Consider the following 23896-nt stretch of genomic DNA (forward strand, 5'->3'; position numbering starts at 1 on the left):
GATCCTCTATAAATCTGTATGATACTTACGGATGGAGTCCAAATGTCCAAGTTTTCTGTGGTACTGGAGCAGGGTCCTCAATTGTATGGGGTCAGGTACAAACTGTACACATTTCTCCAGGGCAGAGGGGACAGCACTTAACAAGGTGGCAGTCTTGAGAGAGAGGAACATGGTTTAAAAGAATTAACAACTACATGCTCATGTCCAACACAGTTTTTTAAACATGAAAATATGATTGATTGTTGATTGGTATTCTTGACTTCTAATTCCCCAAGCTAAATAGATAAAGGTGTTATTCATTCTTATTACCTGTTCAAGGTCTGGTATGGGAAGTAACTTCTCAAGTCTGGAAAGGAATTCTAACATCAGCATCTGTATTGCAGTGTCATACTTGGGCCCAAATTCCACAGGGAACACGTCCTAGGAGAGAATAAATTAATGTAATAATTAATGTCAATAATTAGGCTAAAATGTGTACTGATATTACCTTTGGTCTTAGATCATCATACAGCCACATCAACATCCTAAAGCAGAAAGTTTTAGCCTTTTGTTTGATCTACAAAGAAATCATAACTAAACCAAACACCTGGAGGTGGAGATACAGCATGTATGAATGAGAAGGACTCGAACATATAAATATTGTACTTTCATTTATTGGAGATGCAGTCCTGTACATGGATGTAACATTTAGAATATAAAAACTCAGCCCCTATATTTAAATATAGTAAAAAAAATCCCTGTCTTAGGTCAGTTAGGACACCACTTTATTTGAAGAATGTGAAAAGTCAGAATAATAGTAGAGAGAATTATTTATTTCAGCTTTTATTTATGTCATCACATTCCCAGTGGGTCAGAAGTTGACATACACTCAATTAGTATTTGGTAGCATTGCCTTTAAATAGTTGAACCTGGGTCAAACATTTTGGGTAGCCTTCCACAAGCTTCCCACAATAAGTTGGGTGAATTTTGGCCCATTGCTCCTGACAGAGCTGGTGTAACAGAGTCAGGTTTGTAGGCCTCCTTTCTCGCGCATGCTTTTTCAGTTCTGCCCACAAATTTTCTATGGGATTGAGGTCAAGGCTTTGTGATGGCTACTCCAATATCTTGACTTTGTTGTCCTTAAGCCATTTGGCAACAACTTTGAAAGTATGCTTGGGGTCATTGTCCATTTGGAAGACCCATTTGCGACCAAGCTTTAACTTGGTCGCAAATTTGCAGTTGCAAACCGTAGTCTGGCTTTTATATGGCGGTTTTGGAGCAGTGGCTACTTCCTTGCTGAGCGGCCTTTCAGGTTATGTAGATATAGGACTCGATTTACTGTGGATATAGATAATTTTGTACCTGTTTCCTCCAGCATCTTCACAAGGTCTTTTTCTGTTGTTCTGGGATTGATTTGCACTTTTCACACCAAAGTACGTTCATCACTAGGAGACAGAATGCATCTCCTTCCTGAGCGGTATGACGGCTGTGTGGTCCCATGGTGTTTATACTTTTTTTTTTTTTTTCCCATGGTGTTTATACTATTGTTTGTACAGATGAACGTGGTACCTTCAGGCGTTTGGAAATTGCTCCCAAGGATGAACCTGAGGTCTTGGCTGATTTATTTAGATTTTACCACTATGTCAAGCAAAGATGCACTGAGTTTGAAGACTGGATGTATTTCAAGGCCTAAGGTACACCTCCAATTGACTCAAATGATGTCAATTAGCCTATCAGAAGCTTCTAAAGCCATGATACCATTTTCTGGAATTTTCCAAGTTGTTTAAAGGCACAGTCAATTTAGTGTATGTAAACTTCTGACCCACTGGAATTGTGATACAGTGAATTCTGAGTGAAATAATCTTTCTGTAAACAATTGTTGGAAATATTAGTTGTGTCGTGCACAAAGTAGATGTCCTAACCGACTTGCCAAAACTATATTTTCTTAACTAGAAATGTGTGGAGTGGTTGAAAAATTTGTTTTAATGACTCCAATGTAAGTGTTTGTAAACTTCTGACTTCAACTGTAAATGGAGAAACAAACCTGGTAGAAGTTCTCCCTTTCACTTGGGTCTTTCAGCAGAGATTTAACCAGCTCCACAAACTTTGATTCAGATAATTCCACCTGCATGGAGGACCAATGAAAAATGCATCACTTGCATCACTTGACTGCAACAAAACATGCACAACTACTACATCATTGAAGCTGACAACTCAATCACACAATACTGTCTGGTTGGGCCTATTGGTTTGGTATCGCCTGGTGACACGGGTGGGTGGAGTTAGCACATTATAGATCATTTTTCATTGGTCCTAAAAATGACTCTCCAGCCAGTCAGCCATCAGGTTAAATCCTTTTGAATTCAATTACTTTTTGACAGCATCTGTTTTGATTTAAATAAAAAAATTCCATACATATTAACCAATGGAAGAAGTGGTCAGAAAGTTACTTTTTGTACCTGAATGCCAAAACATTCAGGAGGTAAAGGTGCTTAAAGTTGACCCATTTTCCATACCCCATCCATGTCTTCATCACTGGAAAAGATAAACGGTTGAGTTTGATATAATTTAAAAGCTTACAAGAAGGGTTGTCAATTTAAAAAAAAATGTATTTACATTTTTAAAAATTAATATATATATTAATATATATTAATAAATAAAACATTGTTATATATATATATATATATATATACAAATTATGTTGTAGCTTAAACCTTTACATTTTTTATTTAACATGGCAAGTCAGTTGAGAACAAATTCTTATTTACAATGACGGCTGAGGTTGCTTGTTCAGGGGCAGAACGACAGATTTTTACCTTGTCAGCTCGGGTATTCGGTCTAGCAACCTTTCAGTTACTGGCCCAACCCTCTAACCACTAGGCTACCTGCCGTCACGACATCATCTGAGGTTTTTGTGTTGAGCCCGCCATCGGTTGAGACACAACATGCTCTTGTGTGTGTCATTTTAATCATAGAAATAGAATGTATTGAATGTAACAATCCCCCCCCCCCCCCCGAAGACCACTGCAAGTTAGCTGGTACACCATTATTTTAATTGAATGGAAATGTTTACTTCTAATTTTCTACCACAAAGATGACCGCCGGTCCACCCACTGTCAAATGTCAACTTAAAATGGTCATGTCTATTTTCCATATTTCTATGATTGCAATAGGTTTCCTATGGAGGATTGATAGCATCATTTAAAACAACAGATATTTCATTCCAGTCAACATTCTCTGATGTGTGGACCTCCAACCATTTTTGTGGTACCATTTGAAAGTAGACATTTCAATTTGATTCAATTTGATTTATCAGTCACAACATGGCACCCTGTATTTAAGAGTACGTTATGTCTCAACCGATTGCGGGTTTAACACAAACACTTCAGTTGATGTAAGATAGGGTCTGACCTACAAAAAAATAAAAAAAAGAATCTGAGTTTAAGTGTTTTGAGATCATTTACATTTATGGTTAAAAAATGCCAATGATTATTAAAAAAACATTTTTTTAAAGAAACTATAAAATAGTAATAACCTGTTTGCAAGTTTTTCAATTATATCAATCTCAACTGGTTATCTTTTTTAGTGATGAAGACACGATGGTATGGTCGAGTATGTAAAATAGGTCAACTCTAAGCACCTTTATCTCTTGAATGTTTTGGCATTCAGGTCCAAAAAGTCCCTTTCTGAGCACTTCTACAATGGACAAATATGTATGGAAGGTTTTGTTCAAATGAAAAGGGGTTCTGTCAAAAAGGTGATTGAATTAAAATGGATTTACCCATCAGTGAGTGTGCCCACTGACATAGGCATGTAATTCTTCACCTCCAATCCCTCTTTGAAAGATACTCACCTCTGCTTCCTCAGTGGATGTGAGGGATCGGATCCTGTCCAGGTGTTTTTGAATATTCGTGAGGTCTAATGTCTGCTCAGTGCGACACAACTCCAGAACCAGCTGAAATGACAAATGGCCAGTCAGTAGTCGGTCAAAGGTCAACCCCACACTTCTTAGGCACTGCTCTGTTCTCATTGGGACACATTTTGAGAAAATTAAAGATAGCCTAGATAAGGCCCAATGTCAGTATTCAATTGAGATAATCAGCTTCAGGGTTTTCATCTCAGTCAATTACCATTCTGTTGTCTAAGGCCAGAGTCAACTGTCTACACTGTTTTGTCAGAGCTAAAGGCTAGGGTAGCCCCAGGGTCTTGTTGTGGTGTTTACTATGATAACTGTAAATATCTGCATCTAAAGGTGGAGGAAACATGCTCTTGTAGACTGCTCAGTGATCTAAAGGATGCAAAATAACTGCCTTCTGATTATAGATAGGCATATAAATTCATACTGTACATGGAAGAAGTTCTGCTCAGACCTCAAATAGATAGCTAGGAGTTCTAGATCTATGTAGGAGTTCTAGGTCTATGTAGGAGTTCTAGGTCTATGTAGGTCTATGTAGGAGTACTAGGTCTATGTAGGAATACTAGGTCTATGTAGGAGTTCTAGGTCTATGTAGGAGTTCTAGGTCTATGTAGGAGTTCTAGGTCTATGTAGGAGTTCTAGGTGTATGTTTGGGCTAAAGGATAGGACTACCATCATCATCTTGTCGCATGTTTATTTTCCCCATTCTGCACCCCAATCTCTTACCCTTGCTCTAAGCCCCAGAATGAGTTGGGCCCTCTGACTGCAACTCAAAAGCTCTGGCACAATCTCTGTAACCATGGTGACAAACTCCTCCAGCATCCCATAATCTTGAACGTCTCCTCGTTGAACCACTTGCCACATGGCTGCAGAGACAAGCCGCAGTGGTGGAATGAAGAGACGCAGAGAGGGAAGAAGAAGAGGGGGACCTTAAAATCGGAAAATAAGTTGTTAGCCGACACATGGTTACCCTGACTAGGCGCACGCAATTTTGACCCAAGTTAGCAAGCTCTAGCTAAAAAGTGAATACACTTTAGACTAACGTTAGTAAAAATACATGTTATGTTAATGGGATATTTAACGCAGCCACCAGCAGTAGAAACCATGACAAAGCGGAGTCCCGACTCTCCACCCATGTTAAGGTAGAAAGTTAAGGGACGGGGCTGGAGAAATGTAACCACTCAAATAGAAATAGCTATCCATGATATCAAAATTATAGTTTTAGTCATGTTTTGAGGCTATGTAGTGTTTGTTTACAATTACATTGTTGACAAACATTGTAATAAAACAAGCTTATATTTTGGGTTATAGTGGGGTGCGACCAATGGTTTATATACATCATCGTGTACGACAGTAAAACTTAGCTAATGAGGCATACAAGTTGTATTTTTCAAGAAACAATGGGTACATATCATTAATAAGTACAACAATGGATGAAGCAACTGCTGATTTGACGATATAGCGTGAAATAAAGTCATGGACGATTTCGAAACGGTCTAGACATATCGATATTGCAGATACGTGGACTTGCCAGTGCCACCATTTCAGATAGCCTGGACTACATTTCAGGCAGGGCGGGATCATAGGGCAAGATACGGCATACGCCATGTTGAACATCGAACGCACACCAAACCTAGCTAACGTTAGCTACGTTATCAAATTTGTTAACAATTTCTATCGTTAACTTACAATTTTCGCATGGATCCTGACTTTGCATCTCGGCCTCATACAATAGTCAACAGGAAGCTAAGGTATACTTGAAAAAAGTTAGCTAGCTAGATTTGATTTAGATGCCCCACTTCCCGGTCTAGAGTTGCCGTTCTCTCCACATACCATTCAGGCAGTGAGAAACGGAAGTTGTTTTAATCAGTTTCCGGGTTTTCTTGTTTTTCAAAATTAAACTCAGATAGGGCTTTCCTAATCACTTATTACATCTCAAACGACTACCTACTGCTATGCCTTTGTTCTGTATTTTAATGGGCGTGTTCATTCTACCGCTACATTATATTTATTAGACAATTAATTTAAAAAGTTGATGAAAAAGTGTAAGAATAGCTCATGCAAAGCCCATATGTAGTAGGACAAGTGTGTATGTTTATATGTAATGTAAATGGAAATTGTCATTATTACATCCTTCATACAATTTTCATACAATTCTTTTGAAGGCCCTCATAATGATTAGAACGATGAATTCTGACATTATAGCTCCACCCTGTGTCCGTATTAAGCTATTACTATTATTGTCGATTGACAGTGGTGGCACAGGGTGGTACCAATCTAGTAAGTGCACTGTAAATAGGAGCATCAATGCGGTGCAGCAGATCAGGGCTGGATGACGTTGTGTAAGGCAGAGAGCCAGAGACAGGCAGCTGGCCACTGAGGCAGAGAAGATAAATGGGGGCTGGGGTTGAGAGAGGGTCATGACCTTTAGAGGAACAGGGAAGGCTGGGGTGTGATGTTGACAACCCTAGACCTACATGCTTTCCGCAGTTGTGTCAAGTTGTCTGGATGTCCTTTGGGTGGTGGACCATTCTTGATACACACAGGGAACTGTTGAGCATGAAAAACCCAGCAGCGTTGCAGTTCTCGACACAAACCGGTTCTCCTGGCATCTACCACCATACCCTGTTCAAAGACACTTCAATATTTTGTCTTGGTCCACTGAGTTGGTCCACTGAGTTGCACACATACACAATCCATGTCTCAATTGTATCAAGGCTTACAAATCCTTCTTTAACCTCTCTCCACTTTTTATTTTATTTAACCTTTATTTAACTGTGCAGGTTAGTTAAGACCAATTCTTATTTACAATGATGGCCTACCAAAAGGCAAAAGGCCTCCTGCAGGAACTGGGGCATGGGATTAAAAATAAATAAATAATAAAATAAAATATAGAACAAAACACACAACACGATAGAACTACATAAAGAGAGACCTAAGACAACCACATAACATGGCAGCAACACAACATGGCAGCAGCACATCATGGTAGCAGCACAAAACATGGTACAAACATTATTGGGCACAGACAACAGCATAAAGGGCAGGAAAGTAGAGACAACAATACATCACGTGAAGCACCCACAACTGTCAGTAAGAGTGTCCATGATTGAGTCTTTGCATGAAGAGATGGAGATAAAACTGTCCAGTTTGAGTGTTTTTTGCAGCTCGTTCCAGTCTCTAGCTGCAGCAAACTGAAAAGAGGGGACCTTAAACAGAATGTGACTGGCAGAACGGGTGTATGTGTATGTGGAGGATGAGGGCTGCAGTAGGTTTCTCAGACAGGGGGGAGTGCGGCCTAAGAGGGTTTTATCAATAAGCATCAACCAGTGGGTCTTGCGACAGGGATACAAAGATGACCAGTTTACAGAGGAGTATAGAGTGCAGTGATGTGTCCTATAAGGAGCATTGGTGGCAAATCTGATGGCCAAATGGCAAAGAACATCTAACCGCTCGAGAGCACCCTGACCTGCCGATCTATAAATTACGTTTCCGTAATCTAGCATGGGTAGGATGGTCATCTGAATCAGGGTTAGTTTGGCAGCTGGGGTAAAAGAGGAGCGATTACGATAGAGGAAACCAAGTCTAGATTTAACCTAAGCCTGAAGCTTTTATATGTGCTAAGAGAAGGACAGTGTAACCGTCTAGCCATACTCCCAAGTACTTCTATCCGGTGACTACCTCAAGCTCTAAACTCTCAGAGGTAGTAATCACACCAGTGGGGAGAGAAGGATTCTTCTTACCAAACCACACGACTATTGTTTTGGAGGTGTTCAGAACAAGGTTAAGGGTAGAGAAAGCTTGTTGGACACTAAGAAAGCTTTGTTGAAGAGCATTTAGCACAAAACCCGGGGAGGGGCCAGCTGAGTATAAGACTGTATCAACTGCATATACAGTGCCTTGCAAAAGTATTCGGCCCCCTTGAACTTTGCGACCTTTTGCCCCATTTCAGGCTTCAAACATAAAGATATAAAACTGTATTTTTTTGTGAAGAATCAACAACAAGTGGGACACAATCATGAAGTGGAACGACATTTATTGGATATTTCAAACTTTTTTAACAAATCAAAAACTGAAAAATTGGGCGTGCAAAATTATTCAGCCCCTTTACTTTCAGTGCAGCAAACTCTCTCCAGAAGTTCAGTGAGGATCTCTGAATGATCCAATGTTGACCTAAATGACTAATGATGATAAATACAATCCACCTGTGTGTAATCAAGTCTCCGTATAAATGCACCTGCACTGTGATAGTCTCAGAGGTCCATTAAAAGCGCAGAGAGCATCATGAAGAACAAGGAACACACCAGGCAGGTCCGAGATACTGTTGTGAAGAAGTTTAAAGCCGGATTTGGATACAAAAATATTTCCCAAGCTTTAAACATCACAAGGAGCACTGTGCAAGCGATAATATTGAAATGGAAGGAGTATCAGACCACTGCAAATCTACCAAGACCTGGCCGTCCCTCTAAACTTTCAGCTCATACAAGGAGGCCCATGGTCACTCTGGATGAACTGCAGAGATCTACAGCTGAGGTGGGAGACTCTGTCCATAGGACAACAATCAGTCATATATTACACAAATCTGGCCTTTATGGAAGAGTGGCAAGAAGAAAGCCATTTCTTAAAGATATCCATAAAAAGTGTTGTTTAAAGTTTGCCACAAGCCACCTGGGAGACACACAAAACATGTGGAAGAAGGTGCTCTGGTCAGATGAAACCAAAATTGAACTTTTTGGCAACAATGCAAAACGTTATGTTTGGCGTAAAAGCAACACAGCTCATCACCCTGAACACACCATCCCCACTGTCAAACATGGTGGTGGCAGCATCATGGTTTGGGCCTGCTTTTCTTCAGCAGGGACAGGGAAGATGGTTAAAATTGATGGGAAGATGGATGGAGCCAAATACAGGACCATTCTGGAAGAAAACCTGATGGAGTCTGCAAAAGACCTGAGACTGGGACGGAGATTTGTCTTCCAACAAGACAATGATCCAAAACATAAAGCAAAATCTACAATGGAATGGTTCAAAAATAAACATATCCAGGTGTTAGAATGGCCAAGTCAAAGTCCAGACCTGAATCCAATCGAAAATCTGTGGAAAGAACTGAAAACTGCTGTTCACAAATGCTCTCCATCCAACCTCACTGAGCTTGAGCTGTTTTGCAAGGAGGAATGGGAAAAAATGTCAGTCTCTCGATGTGCAAAACTGATAGAGACATACCCCAAGCGACTTACAGCTGTAATCGCAGCAAAAGGTGGCGCTACAAAGTATTAACTTAAGGGGGCTGAATAATTTTGCACACCCAATTTTTCAGTTTTTGATTTGTTAAAAAAGTTTGAAATATCCAATAAATGTCGTTCCACTTCATGATTGTGTCCCACTTGTTGTTGATTCTTCACAAAAAAATACAGTTTTATATCTTTATGTTTGAAGCCTGAAATGTGGCAAAAGGTTGCAAAGTTCAAGGGGGCCGAATACTTTTGCAAGGCACTGTATGTGCCCTTTGATTTCCATGGTCTTGTTGATTATTGTTACAATGTCCGTTGGTGCGTGTGAGTACCTGTGCTGTGTATTTTGGGATTTCGTGCCCTTGTGGATTGCGCAGATGATTACGGGTGTTGTCCCATGTGTTAATCATTGTGCGTGTGTGTATTTATTCGTGGTACTCCTCGCTCTTTTGTTTGGGTTTCAACCTGCGTTTTTGTCACATGTTTGTTTGGTCTTCGTCCCCGTGACCTTGCACGGCGGAATTTGAGGTATAATAAAAAAACTATTCCGCATTCCTGTACCTGTCTCCCGAATCATTCATACCAACGTGACATAACATAATTTATTTTCATCATCGCTATACCTTGATTGGTTGGTTTCCGTGACAAGGGTTTTTTAAACAAGTTTTGTTTTGCTAATAAAATGAAAACATTAATTTGAGCTACTTTTGGGTACCTTGTTAACATAAAACATGAAATTCATGTCTTAAACATTGCTACGTTTCGGAAATGGCAAAGAAAACGTGTAATCTGCTTGACACATTAAAGTTACTTACCTTACAGATTACGAAATCAGATAATTTCCACTCCATTCATATGCAAATCCATTTGATTCATACTAGAGGTCGACCAATTATGATTTTTCAACACCGATACCGATTGTTGGAGGACCAAAAAAGCCGATACCGATTAATCGGCCGATTTCTTAAAATGTATTTGTAATAATGACAATTACAACAATACTGAATGAACACTTATTTTAACTTAATATAATACATCAATAAAATCAATTTAGCCTCAAATAAATAATGAAACATGTTCAATTTGGTTTAAATAATGCAAAAACAAAGTGTTGGAGAAGAAAGTAAAAGTGCAATATGTGCTATGTAAGAAAGCTAACGTTTAAGTTCCTTGCTCAGAACATGAGAACATATGAAAGCTGGTGGTTCCTTTTAACATGAGTCTTCAATATTCCCAGGTAAGAAGTTTTAGGTTGTAGTTATTATAGGACTATTTCCCTCTATACCATTTGCATTTCATTAACCTTTGACTATTTGATGTTCTTATAGGCACTTTAGTATTGTCAGTGTAACAGTATAGCTTCCATCCCTCTCCTCACTCCTCCCTGGGCTCGAACCAGGAACACAACAACAACAGCCACCCTCGAAGCAGCGTTACCCATGCAGAGCAAGGGGAACAACCACTCCAAGGCTCAGAGCGAGTGACGTTAGCACGCGCTAACTAGCTAGCCATTTCACTTCGGTTCCACCAGCCTCATGTCGGGAGTTGATAGGCTTGAAGTCATAAACAGCGCAATGCTTGACGCACAACGAAGAGCTGCTGGCAAAACGCACGAAAGTGCTGTTTGAATTAATGTTTACCACCTGCTTCTGCCTACCACCGCTCAGTCAGATACTTAAGATACTTGTATGCTTGTATGCTCAGTCAGATTATATGCAACGCAGGACACGCTAGATAATATCTAGTATTATCATCAACCATGTGTAGATAACTAGTGATTATGATTGATTGATTGTTTTTTATAAGATAAGTTTAATGCTAGCTAGCAACTTACCTTGGCTTACTGCATTTGCGTAACAGTCTCCTTGTGGAGTGCAACGAGAGAGAGGCAGGTTGTTATTGCGTTGGACTAGTTAACTGTAAGGTTGCAAGATTGGATCCCCCGAGCCGACAAGGTGAAAATCTGTCGTTCTGCCCCTGAACGAGGCAGTTAACCCACCATTCCTAGGCCGTCATTGAAAATAGGAATGTGTTCTTAACTGACTTGCCTAGTTAAATAAAAATATAGATTTTTTTTCATCTGCAAAATCGGTGTCCAAAAATACCGATTTCCGATTGTTATGAAAACTTGAAATCGGCCCTAATTAATCGGCCATTCCGATTAATCGGTCGACCTCTAATTCATACACTGCCTTGTCTGTCTGTCATGTTTTATTTGAACCTGCCATTCCCTTACCTACACTGAAATAATATGATTTCAGTTGTCCTGTGAGCTGTCGCCCACTCTTAGCTATGATGCGGGCGTGCCCCAAGGGTCAATACCGGGGCCCCTCCTGTTCAGCCTGTACATTAATGATCTGCCTTCTGTCTGTACTGGGTCTGAAGTTCAAATGTATGCAGATGATACAGTGATATATGTGCATGCAAAGAGAAAACAACAAGCTACACAAGAACTCACTACTGTAATGGTCCAGGTTACAAAGTGGCTCATTGACTTGTGTTTGCATCTCAATGTGAAAAAAACAGTTTGCATGTTCTTCACAAAGAGGGCAACAGATGCTACTGAGCCAGATGTCTATGTGTCAGGGGAGAAGCTCCAGGTGGTATCTGATTTTAAGTACCATGGCATCATACTTGATTCCAACCTCTTTTTAAAAAGCATGTGAAAAAGGTCATTCAGATAACCAAATTCAACCTAGCTAATTTCCGATTTATACGAAATTGTTTGACTACAGAGGTAGCAAAACTGTACTTCAAATCTATGATACTCCCCCACTTAACATACTGCTTGACTAGTTGGGCCCAAGCTTGCTGTACAACATTAAAACCTATTCAGTCTGTCTACAAACAGGCTCTCAAAGTGCTTGATAGGAAGCCCAATAGCCATCATCACTGTTACATCCTCACAAGCATGAGCTCCTGAGTTGGGAAAATCTTGTGCAATACAGTGACAAATGTCTTGTATTCAAGATCCTAAATGGCCTGGCTCCCCCTCACTCAGTATTTTTGTTAAACAGAAAACCCAAACATATGGCAGCAGATCCACAAGGTCTGCCATGAGAGGTGACTGTATAGTTCCCTTAAGGAAAAGCACCTTTAGTAAATCCGTTTTCTCTGTGAGAGCTTCCTATGTCTGGAATACACTGCCATCAGACACACATAACTGCACCACATATCACAATTTAACAAAATGCTTGAAGACATAGCTAAAGGTCAATCCGATTTGTGATCATAATCCCTAGTTGTGTGTTTCCGCTTTACATGTTGTCTGTTGTCTGTAGCTTGTGAGGTGTGGAAACACTTTGTTGCTTTTATGAATTTTGTCTTGCTGCTTTTTGTCCTATGTTGCTCTGTCTGTATGCTATGTCTTGCTTGTCCTATGTTGCTCTGTCTGTATGCTACGTCTTGCTTGTCCTATGTTGCTCTGTCTGTATGCTATGTTTGCTTGTTCTATGTTGCTCTGCGTGTGCTCACTGCTCAATGATTGTCTATATTGTAATTGTTTTTAATAACCTGCCCAGGGACTGCGGTTGAAAAGTATCCGGCTGGCTAAAACCGGCACTTTTACTGAAACGTTGATTAATGTGCACTGTCCCTGTAAAAATAAAATAAACTCAAAATCAAGAGGGAGACTGTAAAGTCCAGGCACTCTGGACTGTAGACCGTCGCCGGAGGCTCTGGACTGTAGACCGTCCCTGGAGGCTCTGGACTGTAGACCGTCCCTGGAGGCTCTGGACTGTAGACCATCCCTGGAGGCTCTGGACCGTGAACAGTCGCTGGAGGCTCTGGGCTGTAGACCGTCCCTGGAGGCTCTGGACCGTGAACCGTCGCTGGAGGCTCTGGACTGTAGACCGTCCCTGGAGGCTCCGGACCGTGAACAGTCGCTGGAGGCTCTGGACTGTAGACCGTCCCTGGAGGCTCCGGACCGTGAACAGTCGCTGGAGGCTCTGGGCTGTAGACCGTCCCTGGAGGCTCTGGACCGTGAACCGTCGCTGGAGGCTCTGGACTGTAGACCGTCGCCGGAGGCTCTGGACTGGAGACCGTCGCTGGAGACTCTGGACTCCAGTGACTCGCCCTGAGGAGCGTGTCATCAGTCCGGTGCCACCTGTGCCGGCTTCATAGCACCTGGCCTCCAGTGCGCCTCTACAGCCCGGGACCTCCAGTGTTTTGTGAATTAAAATGTTGTCTTATATATTTATTACAACAAGATTTTTCAAGTAAGCCCACGCCTTCCAATCTGAGTTCTGGATAAGCTTTGTGTTCATTACCAAAGCTAAGATGAGTTTTCATTAGGGTAGTTAGACCACTGGGAACGGCTTTGACCACAGAAATAAACTCTCTGGAAAGTATTGGAAACTCTTTTGATGTTATAAATTGTTCATATGTAAGAATATTACCCTTGTTATCGAAAACATCAAGAACAAAGTCAATATTCCTTTCATGCCCGCTGGGGTAGAACAATGACTTATTCCTTACAATTATGTCTGAATTATTCCACAAAATTATTCCCTAGCAACAGAAGTTATAACTCATAGAATCCCATTGTGACGTAGAGGGTGACACTATTTGGCCGGGGGACATTATTTGGCATGACAGACCCCCAAAAGGCTAGAGCCCTGCATGGATTGCTGGGAGTGGATGAACTAAAGAGACTGGTAGCCAGATTAATTAAATGCTGCCTGCCCTGCCAGGGCAGAGCTCCCCGGTCATGAAATAGCTTTGCTTAGAAGTTTAAACTCTTAACTGATATCACTGCCCTGCAGGACACACTCTCTCTCTCTCTCTCTCTCTCTCTCTCTCTGTCTCACTCTCTCTCTCTCTCTCTCTCTCTCTCTCTCTCTCTCTCTCTCTCTCTCTCTCTCTGTCTCACTCTCTCTCTCTCTCTCTCTCTCTCTCTCTCTCTCTCTCTCTCTCTCTCTCTCTCTCTCTGTCTCTCTCTCTCTCTCTATCTCTCTGTGGTGTTCATGTTACTAAGGTCAGGTCTGTCCTGGCTAACACAATTTACTGAAGGCAGTTGTTTGTGGACTCTGGCTGACTTTGCGAAAGATAAAAGAAATTGCAGATGTGGTGACTAAAGAACGCAAGGTACACCTGAGAGCAAAACGTGTAACCAGCATGTGAGACGATATCTGTCAAGGCAAAACTTACGTGGGCATTGACCTTCACTATTTTGAACAGTTCATTTTCAGTGCATCACCGTGGAAATGTCGTATTATGAACTTAATTAATCACCCAGTATTTAAAAATATAAAATATAAAATGTACACCGTTAATTGGAATTCATTCAAATTTAAATTTGAATAGGCTAGGCATGTAGGCTAAGTACTGTCAAATATTAGAAACATAACATAAATTGAATTGGCTGTAATCAGAAGATAAAATGTCTTCTAAGTAATTAAATTCACCTGAAAACTAACAACCACAAGCAGATTTTTTGTCAACTTGTTTTGTTTATGCCAGGGCTGCCCAACCCTCTTCCTGGAGATCTATTGTCCTGTAGGTTTTCAGTTCAACCCTAATTTAGCGTATCTAAACAACTTTTATGGCTACCCAAACTATTTTCATTGCCCCCCACCCTCTCTAGTCACTTTAACTCTACCTACATGTACATACAGTATTACCTAATTACCTCAACTAACCTGTTCCCCCGCACATTGACTCTGAACCGGTAGCCCTTGTATATAGCCTCCACATTGACTCTGTACCGGTAGCCCTTGTATATAGCCTCCACATTGACTCTGTACCGGTAGCCCTTGTATATAGCCTCCACATTGACTCTGAACCGGTAGCCCTTGTATATAGCCTCCACATTGACTCTGTACCGGTAGCCCTTGTATATAGCCTCCACATTGACTCTGTACCGGTAGCCCTTGTATATAGCCTCCACATTGACTCTGTACCGGTAGCCCTTGTATATAGCCTCCACATTGACTCTGTACCGGTAGCCCTTGTATATAGCCTCCACATTGACTCTGTACCGGTAGCCCTTGTATATAGCTTCGTTATTGTTATTTTACTGCTGCTCTTTAATTATTTATATTTTTACTTATCTATTTTTTTACTTAACACTTATTTTTCTTAACTGTATTGTTGGTTAAGGGATTGTTAGTAAGCATTTCACTGTAAATTCTACACCTGTTGGTTAAGGGATTGTTAGTAAGCATTTCACTGTGAGGTCTACACCTGTTGTATTTGGCCATGTGACAAATACAATTTGATTTGATTCAGTACTTTGATATTTCCAATGAGTAACCCAATAGCTTCTTATCACTTTCAGTGTTTCAACCTGATACTGTACACACACCTTGTGATAACCACAAATGTGATACCATAAGTCCATAAGATAGTACTTAGTACCATACCATGGTTCAACACATTCTCTGGTAATAAAATACCATAAAAGACCCTTGTGATGTGTTTTCAGGAATCTCTCTTCCTTTCAGTTCCTCATATTAACCTGGGGTCAAACACTCAAAGACTCCAGTTGTATCATACAGTCAGTGCATTCAACTAAGATAGGTAAGACACTTTGGGTTTATTTACATTCTGTATATAATGTAAAAAAAATTAAAAAATGGCCTACATGATATCAATTTAATCAGATTAACGCCACAGAAGTGTTTGCGGGGAAAATCATGGATTTGTAGGTTAGACCCTGTTTTCACTCTTGCTGTCAATTGAGCTACTAAAGAGTAGGTCCTTGTGATGTAATGTCAGGACACAGTATTTATACTGGACAAAAATATAAACGCTACATGCAACAATGTCAAAGATTGTATTGAGTTACAGTTCATAGTTGTAGTTCATTGGGGTAACAGGTAGCCTAGTGGTTAGAGCAGTGGTTCTCATTCCTGGTCCTGGGGACCCAAAGGGTTGCACATTTTGTTTTTGCCCTAGCACGACACACTTGATGCAAATCTTCAAAGCCTGATGATGAGTTTATCATTTGAATCAGGTGTGTAGTGCTGGGGCCAAAAACCAAAAATGTGCAACCCTTTGGGTCCCCAGGACAAGGTATGAGAACAGTGTGTTAGAGTGTTGGGCCAGTAACCAAAAGGTTGCTGGATCAAATCCCCAAGCTGACAAGGTAAAAATCTGTCGTTCTACCCCTGAACAAGGCAGTTAAACCACTGTTCAGTTAAACCACTGGATGTACTGTCAAATTCTCTAAAACGATGTTGGAGGCGGCTTATGGTAAAGAAATGAACATTCAATTCCCTGGCAACAGCTCTGGTGGACATTTCTGCAGGTTTCAGGTTTAAGGTTTAAAACATTTTTACACTTAACAAAAAAAAACTTTTAAGAGATGTAATAGCAGTACTTCTTGACAATCAGATCCACTGTTAATGTTGTGGCAGCACAGAGACATAGAATAGAAGATCAAGACTAGATATTAAGTGTGAAACATTGATTGATAAATAAATAAAGTATTACTTTATCATGGCTAGCAACCTAAAAACAGGAGAAATAAGGCTTGTTCTTGACCTTACTGAAGGAAGATGAACTTTGATATCAAAGTCATGGGAGTAATACTTGTCCTGTCATGACAACTTTCGGAAAATTGGGGACACTAACGGGTTTAATCTGTTTAGTTCTGTACATTGTTATAAACCCTGCTGTACTGATTTTCTATATATTTTCTCCATAGTGGTCATTCCTTAATGCAGGCTATTGGTCAGTGACCATGTCTCTATGCAAAAAGAGAATAATATATAGTCTTGGCCAGACTTAAATAGAACAATTGTCCTATTTTAAGTATGGTATGTTAAGAAGGTGAAAACAATACTAATATTATTATTATTATTATTAATAATAATAATAATAATACTTGTGAGTCCAATATACAGTGCATTCGGGAACTTAGTCAGACCCCTTTACTATTTTCCACATTTTGTTACATTACAGCCTTGTTTAAAAATGTATTCAATTATATTTTTCCCTTTTCAATTTACACACAATATCCCATAATGACAAATCAAAACAGGTTTTTAGATTTTTTTGCTAATTTATAAATAATAAAAAACAGAAAATATTACATTTACATAAGTATTCAAACCCTTTACTCAGTACTTTGTTGAAGCACCTTTGGCAGTGATTACAGCCTCAAGTCTTTTTGGGTATGACGCTACAAGCTTGGCACACCTGTATTTGGGGAGTTTCTCACATTCTTCTCTGCATTTCCTCTCAAGCTCTGTCAGGTTGGATGGGGAGTGTCTCTGCACAGCTATTTTCAGGTCTCTCCAGAGATGTTCGATTGGGTTCAAGTCTGGGCTCTGGCTGGGCCACTCAAGGACATTCACAGACTTGTCCCAAAGCCACTCCTGCGTTGTCTTGTGTCATGACTGTCCTGATCAGGTCAGGTTACAGGAGACCACAACCCTACAGATTATCTCTCAACCCCAACAGAGGAGGAGAGATCTAGGGGTCTGAAGATGTGGGGTTTTATGACCCCTCACGCCCATGGTAAATCTTAGGCCACAGACAAATTCCTTTTGTCCTGTCACTATGGAGAACCAGCTTCAGAACATTAAACATGAAATAAAGGGACTTTGGAACAATGGTTTCCGTCAGCCACAATGGTGGTCATGACGATAGATGGTTTATGAAAATGTATGTAATTTTGTTTTGTTATTAAAGGTTAATAGATGACGTTATTACAAAAACATTGTAACGTCAACAGTTTACCTAGTATATGTTTGATGTTTATACATTGTACGTTGTATGGAAAATGTCCAAATCAAAGATAATGTTTTGGTAAAGATGAAATGTGAAGTTAGTTGTATAAAACTGGATATGATTAAAATCTAGACCTTGCCCTTAACTTGGAACGCCAAGAGAATTGCCTTAAATGCGGTTAAGCCCACTTCTGACCCAAGGGTATAAAACCGGTGAGTGAAGAATTTACAGATAAGACTAAGTGACCCAAGCTGCAGCCGAGGTCTAAAAAGTCAATGAACCCAAAATGCAGTTTGAAGACAAATAAATATTTTTCTACCCAAGCTACGGATGAGTAGATGTGTCTAAGTGGGTGAATTCAAGTCGAACCACCTAGCCTCCACTCCCCATCGAATCGTGGTTTCATTCCTACGCTGTGAGCTCTGAGCTACAGACCTGTCTGTCCTCAGAAGAGCCCTTCCAGAGCAAGGGTGAGGAAACAGACTCGGAAGCCAAAAGGACACTGACATTGTGAGGACAACCAGAGAGTTGCGCCAGAGAAGTGCGTCATTGAGCAGCCTGAACGGTCCACGTGGAGAATCCACGGAGACCTTCCCCACGTAATGACATCATTATATTCTGACCCATAAGAGCGGCAGTTTGGGGCAAGGCTAGGGTTGGAATTAAGCATAGCTGACAAATTCACCCAAATGTATATTTCTCTCGTGTACTTTCTCTTTTTCTCTCTCTTTTAAATCCCCATTTTGGGTAACACGTGCCATAGTGTGTTGGCCCGTTATACTAAGTTCTAATCAATAGCCTATAATGTGTTTTTGTGTATGTATATCTTTTATCATCATTTTAGCTTTCAAGTAAATAAATACTCAACTAAGATTGGTGTGGTGCGAACTCATTGGTGAGACGCGGGTCCGTGCAGATTTCCGTTCAGAACAAGACTCTAGAGGTAACTGAATAATTAGCGGCTGTTGTAAAATCGATATTCTCATATTCTTTGAGTTAATTTGGGAAATAGAAACTCAATAAAAACTAATTTTCCCATGGTGCCCCAGGTTAATGAGTTAATAATTGCTTGATTCAGTTAATCACGCAATTAGAAACATTTAATCATTCGATGAGCAACAGTCATCACATTAACTAATACAACGTCACGACACTTGGCTGTGTGCTTAGGGTCATTGTCCTGTTTGAAGGTGAACCTTTGCCCCTGTCTGAGGTCCTGAGCGCTTTGGAGCAGGTTTTCATCAAGGATCTCTCAGTACTTTGCTCTGTTCATCTTTCCCTCGATCCTGACTAGTCTTCCAGTCCCTGCCACTAAAACATATCCCCACAGCATGATGCTGCCACCACCATGCTTCACCATAGGGATGGTGCCACGTTTTTCAGACGTGACGCTTGGCATTCAGGCCAAAGAGTTCAATCTTGATTTCATCAGACCAGAAAATCTTGTTTCTCATGGTCTGCAAGACAAACTCCAAGCAAGCTGTCATATGCCATTTACTGAGTAGTGGCTTCTGTCTGACCACGCTATCATAAAGGCCTGATTGGTGGAGTGCTGCAGAGATGGTTGTCCTTCTGGAAGGTTCTCCCATCTCCACAGAGGATCACTGGAGCTCTGTCAGATTGACTATCGGGTTCTTGGTCACCTCCCTGACCAAGGTTCTTCTCCCCCGATTGCTCCGTTTGGCTGGGCGGGCAGCTCTGGGAAGAGTCTTGATGGTTCCAGACTTCTTTCATTTAAGAATGATGGAGGCCATTGTGTTCTTGGGGAACTTCAATGCTGCAGAAATATTTTTGGTACCCTTCCCCCAGATCTGTGCCTTGACAAAATCCTGTCTCAGAGCTCTACAGACAATTCCTTCCATCTCATGGATTGGTTTTTGCTCTGACATGCGCTGTTAACTGTGGGACCTTATATAGACATGTGCTTGCCTTTCCAAATCATGTCCAATCAAGTTGTAGAAACATCTCAAGGATGATCAATGGAAACAGGATGCACCTGAGCTCAATTTCGAGTCTCATAGCAAAGGGTCAGAATACTAAATAAGGTAAATAAGGTATCTGTTTTTAACATTTTTAATACGTTTGTAAATATGTCTAAAAACTTGTTTTTGCTTTTTCATTATGGAGTATTGTGTGTAGACTAATGAGGGAAAACATTTATTTAATACATTTTGAAACAATACTGAATACTTTCCGAATGCACTGTAGTTATAGTTTCATGTTCTGAACATTGTATTGTAGTAACCCTTAAGCATTTGTTCACCATAAGGTAAGAACTATTTCACAATGGCAAATGTTTATACTTTTATTGCATTTAGTGATTGTGCCCTGTTTATTGTGGTGATAACTGGATCACTGGCTTTCTCATGGTGTGTGTGAAAGTGTGTGTCATGATCAGGATGGCCTGAACTCAGAGCCTGATAGAATATCAGCGAAAACCTCAATAACTGCAGTCCAGACACAGTGGAAGACAGCCAGAGTGCCGTAACTTCACTTACTGCTGTTTGCCTTGGTTTTTACTTGGATTTTGTAGTTCTCAAATTTGACATTACATTTTCACTGAAACAGAAGATAATTGAACCAGGACACTTGGTCAAAAGATAAAACTGATGCTACAGCGCTTGATTTCGTTCTTGACATCATTTTGACCAAATGTGTTGTTACTGCAGTCTGTGATTGTACAGCTGAACATTGTCTTCTTTTAGGGTTTGAACTGGTCTGGTCAGATTTCATTAAAACATTTATTTTAACAATGCTAGTTATGCATCTTTTTCACACTCATCCAAGGACACATCGATCTTCCATTACACACCCTCACTGCAGAAACTTTTTCTCATGAAATCAAGTGACTTATAGTTAGAGAACAGGATTCCTGTTAACGTGCCCTGCTACATATGCAATATATTCTACAGTACTTTTCCACTAACATGACACAGCACTTTCCACCGACCCTTTCTCCATAATTAAGGACAATTAAGGATATGGTCTAAAAACATAAGCTTTATCTTCTATGTGTGAAGTACCCTCCTCCAGCTACTGCCACCATCTCATCAATCTTCTTGACCAGCTCAACAACTTGACCTCTACTTCCACTTGTATTGTCGAAAACATGGAATCTGCCAGAACAGCGTTTTATAATTGCTCGAACACACTCATGGCCATCAGATATGAAGTTGTTTATTGTTTGACCCACAAGTTTATCACCATGAGTAAAGAGCACAATCATGAACTTGAAGACCTCTCGTCCAAAGAGCCTCTCCAGATCATCCACAGTATTCTGATCCTCCTTTCTCCATGTCGTTGCCTCCACCACCAGCAAGAAGACATGAGGACCAGGGGCTGACTTTTGAAGACACCTCACTATCTCCTTTTTGACAAGTTATTCAGTCTTCCCTGTGTCTAACAGTCCTGGTGTGTCCACCACATATATCCATCTTTTATCATGAACTCTTTCTTTAACACAACTCTCAGTCACCGATTTAGCGTCTTCCATCGATGTAAAAATGTTTTGCCCCAGAATGGTGTTTCCCGTGGCACTTTTACCCGCTCCAGTTTTTCCAATCATCACAATTCTAATGTCACGGCCTGCAAAAGATAATACATTGTAAGTTATCAAATCCCTCAAAACCAGTAAACAAATGTCCAGACTTGAAAAACATACTCAACTGAAAAGTAACAGAAATCATTCAACTCTCACCTGCAGGCATAGAATTACCCATATTGTCTTGATAATGAAAGGTGAATGTGGAGAAACAGTGTTATCTTACTATTTATTCACCAAGCTCTCTTAGAACCTCCCACTTGCTTCATGTCTCTACAATAAGGAAGATGCAAACCGGTTCCTTTCAGATTTGCACAGACCGTATGTTGGAGACCTCCCTGTGGGTCACCATGATCGTTTGAAATCCAGGCAATCGTCATAGAAATCGGATGTGTTGCATGGAAGACTAAAGTTTCAATGAACTGACACTGTTATTAATACAACTACCAACGGAAAAAGTCCCTGCTAACTGAAACCGAGGCCAATTGTTTTCCTCAAGGTTGCCCCTTTTTTATTTTCAGGCTTTCTACAAAGGTGGAGGAAGAGGAGGAACATGTCACAATGTAAGTATTACTTTTTCTAAATGATTAAGTCATATACAATGTAATGTCAATTTATTGCCATATTTATCGAAAAGAAATTACACGACAGGTTAATGCCTTTCATAGATGTTTTCCCCCTAACATATCTCAAGTTAATACTGTCATCAAATGCCCGTTTCTATCCAAGTACATTGTACCTATTACTGTTTTATCAGGTCAAAGTCAACAGGATAGTGAGGTACCAGGTAGTGGAGCAGAAGTAGGAGGACCAGGACCAGAGAACAGTAAAAGCAGCCCCAACAAGATTTTGAACATTGTCTTACTGGGACAGGCAGGCACCGGAAAGAGTGCAAGTGGCAACACAATCCTGGGGAAAGACATTTTTAAATCATGTCAAAGCTCTCTACCAGTCACTAGACAGTGCCAGGTAGAAAATAAGCAGTTTTCAAGAGCAAAAGTTAGAGTCATTGATACCCCTGACTTCTTTGATGAATATGTTAAAAAAGATGAACAGCTGACACGTTGCAGTAATTACTGTGAGACTGGGATTTGTGTGTACTTGTTGGTGATTAAAATTGGCCGATTCACAGAGGGCAAGAGAGGGACTTTAAATGAATTGGAAAAAGCCTTTAAGATTAAAGGCAAAGATAAAACTATTGTCCTCTTTACTCATGGAGAGAACCTGAAAAACATGAACATAGAGATGTTTATCCAGTCAGACCCTCATCTTAAACAGATAGTTGAGCTCTGTGGGAACAGGTACCATGTGTTCAGAAACACTGACAAAGACCGTCATCAGGTGATGGGGCTGATGGGGAAGATTTCTGGATTGCCGGGCATTGATCAAATGTTCCCTGATTCGAAGGGGTGGCTCACTGCTATACAGAAGTGGATACCGTGGATACCTCCGAGGGAAACAAGCAATGCTCAATATAAGTGCACAATGACTTAAGATTTATGGAAAATATGAGAGTGCTACCAATGAATGTTTTAGGTTACAGGATTATTGTGTCTTAAAAAGAAGATCATTGTATGAAAACTCTAAAATGTTATAAATTGATTTATTGTGTAAACTGATTGTAAATGGATTAAACTTCTTTCGTAAAACTTGTGCTATTTAATTTTCCAGTTATATGAATGTGATTTTTTTCTACATTCCTGTTGTTTTCACTGTATATAGCCACTGACAGATATTGAGATGTATGCTTAGTTTTCTTATTTGACCTGAAATGTTCACATTGTGACTTTGATTGCTCTTGTTTGTTTTTTTTATCTGAAATTATGTTTTTGGTGTAAGAAAACCACATTATTGTGCTCTAGGAATCCATGATTACTGTAATCAATAAGTCAATGTCGATAGTGGAAACAACAAGATACTCACTAATGATTTACATTCATGCCCTGCTGATAAATTACACAAGAATTAGCCACATTTGTTAGAGAAGGAAATAAAATGCTGACATTCATTGTAAATATGACGTTTCATGGTAAGCCAGAGGAAACAGTGACACTGTCCAGAAATCTCTTATGTCCCTCACATTAAAAAACCATTTCACTTGTTTTTTCCAACTATTTTTGGAACACTTCACATGATCACGTTTTCACATGGGTAGTTTCATGCTATCACATGTTGCTTTACATGTTGCTTTACATGTTATCACATGAAAACATTTTTTATGTGACGGTGTGTGAAGCAGACATGCAAATAATGTGTATGACACTTGATCATATTAAAATCTTCGATAGCAACATATTCAGTCAGTGGAGTCTTTGTTTCAGTATTGATAATTTATACAAAACAAATGTTGTTTAAAAAATGCTTTTGAAATGGATGTCCTGACGATTTATGACATGTTAATGAGAATGTATAGCAGCATCATTTAAAGCTAATAGGCAATATTTTCACTATGAAAATGAAATGCACCATGGTAACTTTACAGGGCAGGGAAAGCAAACATGAAGAATGTATTCACCAATAGAAAATGGTGAACAACAGGATTAGATGTAGCCA

General features: G+C 40.1%; 1 protein-coding gene across 1 annotated transcript in view; it reads right to left on the bottom strand.

Moving 5' to 3' along the window:
- The window catches only part of LOC139392966 (uncharacterized), a 31428-nt gene that overhangs the window by 3300 nt on the left and 4232 nt on the right, over window positions 1-23896 (bottom strand). The window contains exons 8-15 of the mRNA XM_071141275.1: window positions 23267-23286; window positions 12776-13201; window positions 5585-5618; window positions 4622-4824; window positions 3833-3934; window positions 2024-2104; window positions 310-420; window positions 30-153 (exon numbers count right to left, since the gene is read on the bottom strand). Of these exons, the coding sequence (XP_070997376.1) occupies window positions 30-153; window positions 310-420; window positions 2024-2104; window positions 3833-3934; window positions 4622-4824; window positions 5585-5618; window positions 12776-13201; window positions 23267-23286 (1101 nt within the window). The remainder of the gene's footprint in view (window positions 1-29; window positions 154-309; window positions 421-2023; window positions 2105-3832; window positions 3935-4621; window positions 4825-5584; window positions 5619-12775; window positions 13202-23266; window positions 23287-23896) is intronic.

This window comes from Oncorhynchus clarkii, chromosome 33, assembly GCF_045791955.1.
Source record: "Oncorhynchus clarkii lewisi isolate Uvic-CL-2024 chromosome 33, UVic_Ocla_1.0, whole genome shotgun sequence".
NCBI lineage: Eukaryota > Metazoa > Chordata > Actinopteri > Salmoniformes > Salmonidae > Oncorhynchus > Oncorhynchus clarkii.